Genomic DNA, 14,768 nt, shown 5'->3' on the forward strand with positions numbered 1-14,768 from the left:
TCACATTGCTCAGAAGAATCAAGTAAAAAGACATATACCTTGTAATAAACTTGCTTGAATTGCTTTAATTCTCCATCTGAGTCCTGTCTTCAGCTCTGACACTTAACATTTATTTTCTATCCTAAGACCTTCTCATTCGTCTTGAAAGGAAATTTAATACTTCACTTTATGAAGATCTTTACTAAATTCCATCATTATTCTATTTAATTTTTTTCATTTAATTAAATTCCACATACCTTGTGTAGTACCCTCGAGAAAGTGCAACTTTACATCAATTGTTAAATTTGTAGTTCACCCAGAACTCAGACACATTTTTACTCACCCTCCTGTCGACTAAGGGTTGGAATTATTTACAGAGTAATATTTTCCTTTCTGGAGTTATGTCCATTCTAATGCAGCGACTGGAGCTTCTGTTGTTATCGTTTTCATCTTCGTCCAAAAAGACACTTAAAAACTTCAAAATACGTCCACACTGCTCGCCTGTAACGTCCCTCTTGTATTGAAACCTCTGCAAGAGAAATTGTTCTGAAAAAGCTTAAACAAGTTTATATTATGCTTGTTTTTTGCAGAAGATTCCAGACCATCAGTGTAAACTGTGTGCACTTGAACTGTCAAGGTTTTTGAATGAGGGTTAACTTGTAGCTGGAGCTATATCTCCATCCCAATTTATCTTACTACAATGGTTTCCCGACTATAACAAACTGTGGACAAATGTATTACCTCAATGTCAGAAGAGCTTTACCCTTTAGTCCAGTTCCTGGCACAGAGACATCTTGTCTTAATCCTTGCATTCCTCTCTCACACATGCAGTAGACCAAAAAAACAGCTGTTATACGATTATACTAATAATAATAACGTTACATGTAGTCACGTAAATTTGATAAACATTTTATTAATAAACATAATTCAACACATGAAGCTTCAGCTACAGACAAACTTAAAATATATATATTTTTTTTCTTTCTGAACAATTCCTCATGTCCAGAGTTTAATGCAAGATGGACATTACAGACGAACACCGTTGAGGTATTTGGATGTTTTAAGTGTGTTATTTTGCTCAGTTGCTACATTAAGATTGTGTCATCTTGTTCTTTTTTTTTATTTCTCTTTGTTCTTGTTCTTATTTTATTTTGATTTATTTTCTATGAAAAATTGCTGTATTTTCTGTGGCTATTGGAAAAAAAACAATTTCCCGAAGGAGACCTCCTGAGGGATCAATCAAGTTTTACCTTACCTTACTTTACCTTAAAATGTACATTTTTGCCTATAACTAAAAAAATCGAAAGTTGAATCTATCACTTTACTTTCAATCTTCTTTCTTACATCCTTCTCAGGGCTCAGCTTGTTTATGTAGTGCCACCGTAAAAATGTCAGAAAGCATAATTTAAAACAATAGTTCCGCCCTGGATTAATATTCCTTAAACATGATAATAACTAAAAACTGTAACCGTGTATAAAGTTAAAAAGTTTGATAATAATACCAACACCGCTTGCATATATACACAATATCCATTAAATAAATACTAATAAATCGGGTATTATATGTTGAGGATGACGTGATGACGTGGCAGAAGCCCATTGGACCAATCGCAGAGATAACTTCCTGCTTCGCCAAGAAAGAAAAAGCGACTCCGCCATTTTCTGCTCCCGGACCACCGAGGAAGATCCTCTCGTCCTCTCTTCGTGGATCCACCTGCGACCAGGACATTTGAAGCATCCTTCTAAGCGACGACGAGTAAAGATTATTCTGTTGAAGATGGAGACGGAGAGACCGGGTATACGAACGCACACACACACACAAATACACAGGGCTGGACTGGGAGGAGGAGGGGGGAGGGGGGAGTGGCTCGGGGGTCGTTGAGAGACCACTTCCTGTTCACTATCCAGCGACACGAATTAAAGAATTACAGTAGTGTAGTGATTTTACATGATGTCATGATATGTAATGCAGGGTTTTAAACAGGTCATTGATGCAAAATAATGTGTCCCAACAATGACGAGAGTGATCGCATTTCAATAAAGATATTGTTTAAAAATAGTTGAACAACAAAACTAACTATATGGTATGTAAAAATGAATTTTATGACCGTTAGAACAAAACTGAAAAGTGACGTTTGAAAACCAAAGTGAGAAGAATATTTCCCATTTTTGGTCTTTGATTTATGATGATACGGTTATCTCTGAAGTGCCTTCATGACAATAATACTGCTTTGACTTGGATCCTGTCCACAGTATGTACTTGATGGGATTTTAAGGTTATTAAGCCAGACACACGCATTAAGTCTACAAAATCAATCAATCATTTTAATCGAGATAATTTCATGCACAATAAATACATCCCGTGTAGGAAGTTTCATATATAGACGCATAAACTGAAAATTAATCTCTCGAGTCTCACGCATATATCGTAAGTGTTAAAAACAATAGTCGCAATAGAAGTGCCTCACTAACACACTAACAAATGCTAGTACAAGTTTGTACAAGTTTATGTGTTATTTCTCAGATCAGATCCATGAGGATAATAATAATAATAATACATTTTATTTAAACGCGCCTTTCTTGGCACTCAAGGTCACCATACATGCATAAAACATTTAAAACACAACAATAAAATATGTATAAATAAAAAGTAGCAGACAAGGGTAGAGGAATAGCATCAAATGGAATAAGCAGTTTTAATAACAAGATTATAACATTATATAGCAGGTTGACACTGAAAATAACAGCCGGTCAGTAAATGCTGAGGCTAGCTAATCTAGAGTATCTCAAAGTTTAAAACATACCTTACCATTACCATCATTATATTTGTTGTGTGGCTTCTTTTCCTGGTGCTGCTAGTGCAGAATGTTGTTTATCCTTGAGCTTGTCAGCGACAGATTTACGTTTTTGGGTTTGTTTGATGGATTTTGGACACTTTGTGTTATGTGTCTTTTTCTTTTAAAGTATATATTTTATTGGCTATTGTTTTGATTTTTTTAAGCGCTTTGTGACCCTGGTCTGGAAAAGCACTCTACAAATATAAATCACTTACTTAACTTCTTACTTTCCACCCAACGGCCGCCATCTTAGTGACACAGATGACGCTATGTTGCTAAACTGAAGGTACGTCATTACTACATATACATTTTAAGTAGGATGAGGATTACATTTCTTCGGAGCAGATATCGGCGTAAATGTCTCCAGAAAACACAGATTTTTACCACAAAACAACTCGACGACAATAATAACAATGAAACAAACATTTATGGTATAGTGTAGGACCCTTCCCAGCCCTTTGGAGGATTGTGATGTTTATTTCTCTAAGGTCATTGAGTCTGAACCAAGGAAGGTGAAGCAATGATCTATTTTCATATTTTCCATTGTAAAGTAGCAAAACTTTCTCTGAATACAGCACGTAAAGATGTATTGTAAAGACTATAAAGAGTTCAAAGGTAAACCTACATTTCAATGACTAGAGTGTGTTTGTGTATCTGCAGTTTCTACTGAGCAGCAGGAAGTGAATCAAGGTGGACAAGAATCTTTTCTCGTCAAAGAAATAAAAGAGGAGGAAGAAGAACAAGAAGTCTACAAGCTGCCTTTCCCTCACGTTGATGTGAAGATTGAATATGATGACAGTGAAGTGAACGAGCCTCCAACCAGCGACTTGACTCAACACGTGAAAACAGAAGCTGATCAAGACGACTGTGGAGGATCAGAACAAGACAACCATCTGGATACACCTGTCCACCCTGACCACCAGAGGTCACTCTCTTCTGAATCTGACACTGATGACAGTGAAGACTGGGGAGAAACCAGCAACATTCAGTCAGGTTCAAACTCTGTGGGGAATCCAAAAGTTAATGTCGGCGACAACGAAGATGATTCTGATCACAACTCACTGATCTGCCGTGGATGTGGGACAGAATGTTCTTCAAAGTCTGGACTGATTCACCACAGGAAATCCTGTGCAGAATCTTTGACCTGTTCAATTTGTGGAAAATATTTTAGTAGCACAAGGAATGTGAACATTCACATGAGAACTCATACAGGGGTAAAACCTTTCAGGTGCTCAGAGTGTGGTAAATGTTTTACACAGCGCATTGGTCTGACCACCCACATGAATGTTCACACTGGTGAAAAACCTTTCAGATGTTCTTATTGTGGACGGGGTTTTTCACAGAGAGGTGGTCTGGATGGTCATATTAGAATTCATACTGGAGAAAGACCTTTCAAGTGCTCTCAGTGTGGCAAACGATTTACACAGAGCATTGGTTTGAAGACTCACAAGAAAGTCCACACTGGAGAAAAACCTTTCAGCTGTTCTTTTTGTGGAAGATGTTTTTCACAGAAAAGTGGTCTGGAAGGTCACATTAGAATTCATACTGGAGAAAGACCTTTTACATGCTCTCAGTGTGGCAAATCTTTTACACAGAGCAGTACTCTAAGGAATCACATAAGAGTTCACTCTGAAAAAAAATCTTTGAGAGGCCTACAGTACTCTCAAGGTGACTCTCAACATGATGAACTCAACAAAAGTCAAACCAGAGAAAAAAACTTCCGCTGCTCTCACTGTAATCAATGTTTTATTACGAGCTGGAACCTTAAGCAACACATGATAATTCATACAGATGTTAATGAATTATTTTAAAAGTGAAATGATATCAATAGAAACCCAACCACACCACGCCAACACTATAGCTAGCATCAGCTAATAAACAAGCTCAGAAAACAAAATATGTGGTCTTAAATTTCAAGTTGCATTCTTCTTACTCCCTATAGATTTATATTCTGTATTCTTTCATAAAAATTCATTCAAAACTGTTCTTGGATTATCTCCCGAACTGAGAAAGAAGACTGGAATCGACACCAAGCCTAGTACTTGGAGGACAATACAAGCAAATCACCATCACTAATGTATGAAAATTAAGATAGAAAATGTGAATTCAGTCTGATGAAAAATGCCAACCCGATTGCATTTATGAAGAAAAAAAATCCCAATAAAAAAATATTAATAAAGCGGGGAACAGTTTATTTTCATGTCTTAACAAGAAGGATCTGTCTCGCCTACAGTTGATTCAGAACTCTGCAGCGAGAATTCTGACCTACTTTAGTAGAAGAACTCACATTTCTCCGATCCTTAAAACTCTTCACTGGCTTCCAGTTTCTTTCAGGATCAACTTTAAAATTCTGATTCTTACTTTCAGAGCTATTCATGGTCAGGCTCCTCCTTACATCAGTGATCTGATCCAGACTTACACCCCAGCTCGGGCTCTGAGGTCTGTGGATCAGAATCTACTGATGGTTCCTCGCACTCGGTTCAGGACCAGAGGAGAGAAATCCTTCCAGACTGTTGCTCCTAAGCTTTGGAACGATCTTCCTCTCTCTTTGCGCTTGATGGATCTACTGACTCCTTTAAGAAACATCTTAAGACGTTTTTATTTGTTCAGGCTTTTCCTAGATTTTCTGGAACTCCTGTTGTATTATCAGTTTTATCTTGACCTTTAAAGTATATACTTTATTGAATATTGTTTTGATTGTTTGTGCGCTTTGTGACCCTGGTCTGGAAAAGCGCTATACAAATAAAAATGACTTACTTAGATGTTACGGATGACGTCAGAAGCCCATTGGACCAATCGCAGAATGAACTTCCTGCTTCGCCAAGAAGGGGAAAAAAGCGACTCCGCCATTTTCTGCTCCCGGACCACCGACCAGATCGTCCTCTAGAAAAAAAAATGGCTCCAGTGACTGTGACGTTATTTTAATATCCGTAAACCAATATAGTTTGTTTATATTCAGAAGCGCCATAGACATGTTTGTCAAAAAAAAGTGCAATAAATACATTCTAATAAAGCGGGTATAATATGTTAAAGATGACGTGGCAGAAGCCTATTGGACCAATCGCAGAGGGAACTTCCTGCTTCGCCAGGAAAGAAGAAAAAAAAGCGACTCCGCCATTTTCTGCTCCCGGACCACCGAGGCAGATCCTCTCGTCCTCTCTTCGTGGATCCACCTGGGAACAAGAATTTGAAGGATCATTTCAAGCGACTAAGAGTAAAGATAATTCTGTTGAAGATGGAGACGGAGAGACCGGGTACACGAACACACGCACACACACACACACACACAAACGACCCGCGTGTCAGTTAAATGTAAAACTTTGGCTCCAGTGACTGTGACGTTATTTTAATCTCCGTAAACCAATATAGTTTGTTTATGTTCATAACAGAGGTGTAGCAGGAGAAACGCGCAGGCGCAATCGCGCATTTAATCACGTGATCTACAGTAGGTCAGGATAACATGTGCTGTGTCTCAAATCGCATACTAGCGTTCTCAAAGTTAGTATTTTTAGTGCGTAAGTGCGTCTCAATTCTTAGTATGCGAAATGTATCGCGCCATGCACACTAAATTGTCACTAAAACGCCCACAAAACTGAGTATGGTTCGATGGACACTATTGACACTAAACGGCCGCCATCTTAGTGACGTTGTAAACGGAAGTTACGTCTTATATAAATGCATATATATTCATATACTTACAGTTGCATTTTCACTAGCAGTAGAAGGATGAGACGTCTTCGGTGCTGATTCCAGCTTAAATATCTTGCGAATATTTCGATTCTCATATTTTTTCTTTATTTCTTTTTCCAAACTTGCAAAATGTGCTGCCAGCAGGTGTCACTAGTGTTCCAACAGCTGGTTGCAACCATCGTTAAATAGTAATAGAAGAAGAAGCTGTCGCGTCAATTCCGGTTAGTGCGTAGCAGCAGTTTTTGATTTGAGACATACTATCTGTTGAGAATTTAAGTACTAGTTAGTATGTACACTATCCTGATGCATACTAACTTCTAGTATACTAAGAGAAGTATGCGATTTGAGACACAGCATAGGCCTCCCTGCTTAAACCTGCTGCCCCTGCGGCCCGAACCTGGATAAGTGGAGGACAATGAGATGAGATGTGACGTTAAGAATTCTGTAGAATTAGTGGACTATGACCTCAATACATCTCAGTCTGCTCTGAGGGATCCATTCCGACATCTGAGTTGATCTGTGGACATTGAATCGTCCTCTCTCACTACCCTCGCGGTTACTCATGAGGATTTGCAAGTGGTGGTCTGAGGGACTGGTTTCCATACCTGGGTCTCAAAGGTCGACTGAGAATGATATGGCATTGTAGCCACCTACTTTATCTAGTAAATTGGTGCATCATCTCATAGAAAAAAACTTTCATATTTGAAATTTGATAAGCAAATGAACATCATCCTTAGTAGTGATGTAAAAAGGTGGAGACATGACTGACTTGTCTACAGTGAACTGCTGATTTATAATGTTTTCTTTAATTATTTAAATGGTGCACTAGCCTAGGAAACACCAGTGAACCTCCTTGAGTCTGAACCAAGGAAGGTGAAGCAACGATCTATATTCTTATTATCCATTGTAAAGTGTCAAAACTTTCTCTGAATACTGCAGGATTTCTATTTTGTCAATACAAAATAAATAAGTCAAAGGTCCCGCAGAATGGCTGCCTTGGTTCTCTTTTTCTGTTGCTTGTTTTGTGTATTATTCTAATTCATTATTTTATTCTTTACTAAAACCACACATTGTTTTGTTATGTTAAGTTGTGTTTACAGCACTGGCCATACAAGTGGCTGATTCTGATCCACTGCTCTCAAACTAGCAAGAGTTTAAAAGTAAACCTATATTTCTGTGACTGAAGTGTGTTTGTGTTCCTGCAGTTACTACTGAGCAGCAGGAAGTGAATCAAGGTGGACAAGAACCTTTTCTCGTCAAAGAAATAAAAGAGGAGGAAGAAGAACAAGAAGTCTACAAGCTGCCATTCCCTCACGTTGATGTGAAGATTGAATATGATGACAGTGAAGTGAACGAGCCTCCAACCAGTGACTTGACTCAACACGTGAAAACAGAAGCTGATCAAGACGACTGTGGAGGATCAGAACAAGACAACCATCTGGATACACCTGTCCACCCTGACCACCAGAGGTCACTCTCTTCTGAATCTGACACTGATGACAGTGAAGACTGGGGAGAAACCAGCCACATTCAGTCAGGTTCAAACTCTGTGGGGAATCCAAAAGATAATGTCGGTGACAACGAAGAGGATTCTGATCACAACTCACTGATCTGCTCTGGATGTGGGACAAAATGTACTTCAAAGTCTGGACTGATTCACCACAGGAAATCCTGTGTAGAATCTTTGACCTGTTCAATTTGTGGAAAACATTTTAGTAGCACAAGGAATGTGAACATTCACATGAGAACTTATACAGGGGTAAAACCTTTCAGGTGCTCTGAGTGTGGTACACAGCGCATTGGTCTTACCACCCACATGAATGTTCACACTGGTGAAAAACCTTTCAGATGTTCTTATTGTGGACAAGGTTTTTCACAGAGAGGTGGTCTGGATGGTCATATTAGAATTCATACTGGAGAAAGACCTTTCTCATGCTCTCAGTGTGGCAAACGATTTACAGAGAGCATTGGTTTGGAGACTCACAAGAAAGTCCACACTGGTGAAAAACCTTTCAGCTGTTCTTTTTGTGGAAGATGTTTTACTCAGAAAAGTTGTCTGGAAAGTCACATTAGAATTCATACGGGAGAAAGACCTTTCACATGCTCTCAGTGTGGCAAATCTTTTACACAGAGCAGTACTCTAAGGAATCACATGAAAGTTCACTCTGGTAAAATATCTTTGAGAGGCCTACGGTACTCTGAACGTGACTCTCAGCGTGATGAACTCAAAAAAAGTCAAACCAGAGAAAAAAACTTCCGCTGCTCTCACTGTAATCAATGTTTTATTACGAGCTGGAACCTTAAGCAACACATGATAATTCATACAGATATTACTGAATTATTTTAAAAGTGAAATGATATCAATAGAAACCCAACCACAACACTCCAGCGCAATAGCTAGCATCAGACAATAAACAAGCTCAGAAAACAAAATATGTGGTCTTGAATTTCAAGTATTCGTGTACAAGCTGCATTCTTCTTGCTCCCTATAGATTTATATTCTGTATTCTTTCATTAGCAATCATTCAAAATTTTGTTCTTGGAGTTCCCGGACCACCGACCAGATCGTCCTCTACGTGGGTCCACTTGGGAACAAAAAAAATTGAAGGATGATTTCAAGCGACGACGAGTAAAGATAATTCTTTTGAAGATGGAGAAGGAGGGACCAGGTACACAAACACACTCAAATACCAGTGTGTCAGTTAAATAGAAGAACTCTGGATCCAGTGACGTTATTTTAATCTCCGTTAACCAATATAGTTTGTTTATGTTCATATCAGAAGCGCAATAGACATGTTTACATAGACGCCGCATCGACTGCAGACGTATGTGTGTAAAGCGCCGCCATCTTGGTACAGTGTCATCAGAGGCAGCACTAACAACTACAGGTAAAGAGCTACTTCTCAATCTTAAAATACAATTTTTCGCTGAACTCTGGTCCGATTTTCAAACGGTTCGGTCCGTTCAGATCGTCATACGTGTAGCTATGTTACAGGGTGCTTGGATATTTAAAAAAATGCTGGTGGTACTACTTATTTTGTCAGCAGACGAGCAACTGTCAGAAGATGCCGGACTTCTGTGCCGCCTATGGATGCTCGAATGAGCGGAGTATATGAACGAGATCACGTGGGATCAGTTTTCACAGGTAAAATGTCATTAAAGTGATAACATAGTATGGGCAGGTTTGTTACTACTGGGAGGACTGGGTAGCCTCTTCATACATATCCTGTTCAATTCTTCACCCCTCGCTACTTGTGTCATATTTCTCAGGTTTCCCAAAGACAGTAGTATAAGGAGACAATGGGAACTGGCAGTGAAACAGGAAGGTTTTGTGGCAAGTAAGAGGTCCTTGCTCTGCAGTGAGCACTTCCAGCTGGATGGCTTTGACAGAACGGGGCAAATTGTTCATCTGAGACATGGAGTCAAACCATCTGTCTTTAACATCTCATTTACAAAAGGTATGCCATTCGTTGAGAGGCCAACAGTATTCTCAAGGTGACTCTCAGAATGATGAACTCAACAAAAGTCAAACCAGAGAAAAAAACTTCCGCTGCTCTCACTGTAACCAGAGTATGTGGTCTTTAGTTTCAAGTATTCGTGTACAATCTGCATTCTTCTTACTCCCTATAGATTTATATTCTGTATTCTTTCATTAGCATTCATTCAAAACGTTGTTCTTGGATTATCTCCCGAACTGAGAAAGAAAACTGGAATCGACACCAAGCCTAGTACTTGGAGGACATTCCAAACAAACCACCATCACTTATGTATGGAAACTGAAATGGAAATAAATGTTTTTAATTAAGTCTGATGAAAAATGTCAACCCCGATTGCTTATATAAAAATAAGTCCAATAAACACATTTTGATAACGCGGGTATAATATGTTAAGGATGACGTGGCAGAAGCGCATTGGACCAATCGCAGAGGGAACTTCCTGCTTCGCCAAGAAAGAAAAAAAAAAAAGCGACTCCGCCATTTTCTGCTCCCGGACCACCGAGGAAAAACCTCTCGTCCTCTCTTCGTGGATCCACCTGGGAACAAGAATTTGAAGGATCATTTCAAGCGACGAAGAGTAAAGATAAATCTGTTGAAGATGGAGACGGAGAGACCGGGTACACGAACACACGCACACGCACGCACACTCAAACGACCAGTGTGTCAGTTAAATGTACAACTTTGGCTCCAGTGACTGTGACGTTATTTTAATCTCCGTAAACCAATATAGTTTGTTTATGTTCATAACAGAGGTGTAGCAGGAGAAACGCGCAGGCGCAATCGCGCATTTAATCACGTGATCTACAGTCGGTCAGGATAATATGGAGATTATCTCTTTTTTTTAAATCTGTTGTGAGTATCAATGTAACCTTGTTTATTTATGTTTGAACATACGTTTGAGATCACATCAGTCAACAAAGACACTGAAGAAACGTTCTCTTAAAGTGATAGTTCACCCAAAAACTCACTCTCATGTCGACTAAGAGTTGGGATTATTTTCAGAGTAATCTGTTCCTCTTTAGAGATATAGACAAAAATGTTTGTTCATTTTAATGTAGTGTCTGGAGCTCAGTTGTCTTCGTCTAAAAAGACAAACTCAAACACCTCCATACTGCTCGTCTTTAATGTCCCTCTTGTTTAGCTCACAGGAAATACTGTCCAGTGTCTACACTGGCAGCGCTCACTATTTTAACCCAGATGGTTTCCTGTCTGTGTAGCATGTTAGCCTTTGGGTTTCAGCTAAAAACAAGGGTAAAATCTAGACTTGTTTAAGTGTTTCTGAAAGAAATTCCTCACGTCGAGGCTTCAATACAAGATTTGGTTGTTTTCAAGTGTCTTTTGTAAGTAGATGAAGACGACGACAACAGAGCCCCATTCGCTACATTCAAATAAATATAATCTCAACCTTTAATAGGTGTTACATGTTTTTTTTTGGAGAGACTATGTCTCCCAGCTGGGCTGGATATGCTTTGGGGTCCCCCGGGAAGATCTTGACAATGTAGCGGGGTCAAGGAAAGTCTAGGCCTCCCTGCTTAGGCTGCTGCCCCCACGCCCCGGACCTGGATAAGTGGAGGACAATGAGATGAGATGTGACGTTAAGAATTCTGCAGAATTAGTGGACTATGACCTCAATACATCTCAGTCTGCTCTGAGGGATCCATTCCGGCATCTGAGTTGATCAGTGGACATTGAATCGTCCTCTCCCACTACCCTCGCGGTTGCTCATGAGGATTTGCAAATGGTGGTCTGAGAGACTGGTTGCCATACCTTTCTCTGAATGTAGCAAGATTTCTTGTTACGTCAATACAAAATAAATAACTCAAAGTCAAGTCAAAGGTCCCGCAGAATGGCTGCTTTGGTTCTTGTTTCTCTTTTCCTGTTGCTTGTTTTGTGTATTATTCTAATTCATTCTTTTATTCTCTACTGAAACCGCAAAATGTTTTGTTATGTTACTTATCTATGTTGTGTTTACAGCACTGGCAATAAAAAATGCTGATTCGGATCCACTGCTCCCAAACTAGCAAGTGTTTAAAAGTAAACCTATATTTCTGTGACTGAAGTGTGTTTGTGTATCTGCAGTTTCTACTGAGCAGCAGGAAGTGAATCAAGGTGGACAAGAACCTTGTCTCGTCAAAGAAATAAAAGAGGAGGAAGAAGAACAAGAAGTCTACAAGCTGCCATTCCCTCACGTTGATGTGAAGATTGAATATGATGACAGTGAAGTGAACGAGCCTCCAACCAGTGACTTGACTCAACACGTGAAAACAGAAGCTGATCAAGACGACTGTGGAGGATCAGAACAAGACAACCATCTGGATACACCTGTCCACCCTGACCACCAGAGGTCACTCTCTTCTGAATCTGACACTGATGACAGTGAAGACTGGGGAGAAACCAGCAACATTCAGTCAGGTTCAAACTCTGTGGGGAATCCAAAAGTTAATGCCGGCGACGACGAAGAGGATTCTGATCACAACTCACTGATCTGCTCTGGATGTGGGACAGAATGTTCTTCAAAGTCTGGACTGATTCACCACAGGAAATCCTGTGCAGAATCTTTGACCTGTTCAATTTGTGGAAAACATTTTAGAAGCACCAGGAATTTGAATATTCACATGAGAACTCATACAGGGGAAAAACCTTTTAGGTGCTCAGATTGTGGTAAATGTTTCACGCAGAGCATTGGTCTGACCACCCACATGAAAGTTCACACTGGTGAAAAACCTTTCAGATGCAATCAGTGCCAGAAATGTTTCACCCGCCGTGGTGATCTGAAGACTCACATAAGAAGTCATACTGGTGAAAAACCTTTCAGATGTTCTTATTGTGGACGAGGTTTTTCACAGAGAGGTGGTCTGGATGGTCATATTAGAATTCATACTGGAGAAAGACCTTTCACATGCTCTCAGTGTGGCAAATGTTTTACACAGAGCATTGGTTTGAGAACTCATAAGAAAGTCCACACTGGTGAAAAACCTTTCTGCTGTTCTTTTTGTGGAAGATGTTTTTCACAGAAAAGTGGTCTGGATGGTCACATTCGAATTCATACTGGAGAAAGACCTTTCTCATGCTCTCAGTGTGGCAAATCTTTTACACAGAGCAGCAGTTTAAATAATCACAAGAGAGTTCACTCTGATACAAAATCTTTGAGAGGCCTACAGTATTCTCAAGGTGACTCTCAGAATGATGAACTCAACAAAAGTCAAACCAGAGAAAAAAACTTCCGCTGCTCTGACTGCAATCAATGTTTTATTACGAGCTGGAACCTTAAGCAACACATGATAATTCATATGGATGTTAATGAATTATTTTAAAAGTTAAATGATATTAATAGAAACCCAACCACAACACTCAGCATCAGCTAATAAACAAGCTCAGAAAACAAACCGTGTGGTCTTTACTTTAAAGTATGTAAAGTATGTTCATACTCCTCCTTTATAACGTCCCTCTTGTATCGAACCTTTGACATGAAAAGAAAATCTTAGATAACTCTTTTAAATTAAATTGTTGGTTGTTTTTTTTAATTTGGAACTGCTCAAACCATTGTGTGAAATCAGTTTGTTCTTTGCAGTGTTTATTTCTTCAATCGCTTCAATAGTGTATAATTATGATAATTGAAACCATCACCAACACTGTATTTTTACAGCACTTCTGTTTTACTTGTGAAGATCTTAAAGAGGAAAGAGAAGAAGATGTCTCCAAGCTTTTCTCCTGTTGATGTGAAGCTTGATGATGATGATGATGAAGATGGGAAATGGTCTCCAATCAGCAGCTTGACTCTACATGTAAAAAAAAGAGACTGATCGAGACGACATTGGAGGTTACGAACGAACGAGACAGCTACTTGGGCAGAATTCTTCACCCTGACCACCAGAGGTCGTTGTCTTCTGATTCTGACACTGATGACGGTGAAGCCTGGTCACATTCAGTCTGTGGAGACTTCACAAGTTCATGTCAGAGAAGAAGGATGGTTCTAATTAAAATTCACTGATCTGTACCACGTGTGGGAGGAAATGTTCTTTAAATGCTGGCCTGGTTAAAAAAAAAAAAAATTAAACTGCTCTCAGTGTATAAAAAGGTTTTGCATGGAGAGGAACCCTGGAGGAACACATTGTGTTGTCACATTGGAGAAAAACCTTTACTCTGTCATCATTGTGGTAAATGTTTCACACACAGAGGGACTTTTAGGAATCAAGTGTAAATTAACCTCAAACTAAAATCCTAATTCTTCAACCAGATGTGACTTGTTACATGTGGATATTTATAACGACAGTGGTCCATAGACATCATTGTGGGCATCACTCTGATGTATAGTTTAGCATTTATTTCTAAGGTAAATGGTACCAAAGACTTGCATTTAAAGCAACAAATGTTTGGTGTTCTAGTTGAATCCCAAACAGTTCCTTGAAAAAAAAACTGTGAAAGGTAAGTCAAAGATTATTATTAGAAGAAAAATTATGAACGTAAAACTCGTTTGTTTTTCTAAATGAGGAAGCCTCTCGAGTGAGAGGTGAAACGTTTTCATAGACTCTAAACATTCCAGCTGACTCACTTTGGAACCCCTTGGATAACCATGACCTGGATGAATGAGAATCTACATGTCCATAATTATGAAAAAAGATTATAAGGCTGTGTTCACATGTTTGTCATCAGGTCGGGCTTTCGGAAACACTATAGGCTTTCCCTTGTTTCTCTGAGACACCTGTGTTCACTTATGTGTCTTAATCTTTTAAAGTATATATTTTATTTAGTAATGTTTTGATTG

General features: G+C 39.2%; 3 protein-coding genes across 3 annotated transcripts; all 3 read left to right on the forward strand.

Annotated features, from left to right (window-relative positions):
* Positions 1-1,624: 1,624 nt before the first annotated feature.
* Positions 1,625-5,027, forward strand: LOC148087592 (uncharacterized). Its single transcript, XM_087789893.1, has 2 exons — positions 1,625-1,775; positions 3,477-5,027. The coding sequence occupies exons 1-2, from the start codon at positions 1,757-1,759 to the stop codon at positions 4,625-4,627; spliced, it is 1,170 nt and encodes a 389-aa protein (XP_087646019.1). The 5' UTR covers positions 1,625-1,756; the 3' UTR covers positions 4,628-5,027.
* A 684-nt stretch (positions 5,028-5,711) lies between these two features.
* Positions 5,712-8,932, forward strand: LOC148087593 (uncharacterized). Its single transcript, XM_087789905.1, has 2 exons — positions 5,712-6,070; positions 7,712-8,932. The coding sequence occupies exons 1-2, from the start codon at positions 6,052-6,054 to the stop codon at positions 8,851-8,853; spliced, it is 1,161 nt and encodes a 386-aa protein (XP_087646031.1). The 5' UTR covers positions 5,712-6,051; the 3' UTR covers positions 8,854-8,932.
* Positions 8,933-10,467: 1,535 nt separating this feature from the next.
* On the forward strand, positions 10,468-13,375 carry LOC148087594 (uncharacterized). Its single transcript, XM_087789845.1, has 2 exons — positions 10,468-10,620; positions 12,083-13,375. Exons 1-2 carry the CDS (start codon positions 10,602-10,604, stop codon positions 13,315-13,317), a joined length of 1,254 nt encoding a protein of 417 aa, XP_087645971.1. The 5' UTR covers positions 10,468-10,601; the 3' UTR covers positions 13,318-13,375.
* The last annotated feature ends 1,393 nt before the right edge of the window (positions 13,376-14,768 follow it).

This window comes from Callionymus lyra, chromosome 1, assembly GCF_982586985.1.
Source record: "Callionymus lyra chromosome 1, fCalLyr1.hap1.1, whole genome shotgun sequence".
Lineage (NCBI taxonomy): Eukaryota > Metazoa > Chordata > Actinopteri > Syngnathiformes > Callionymidae > Callionymus > Callionymus lyra.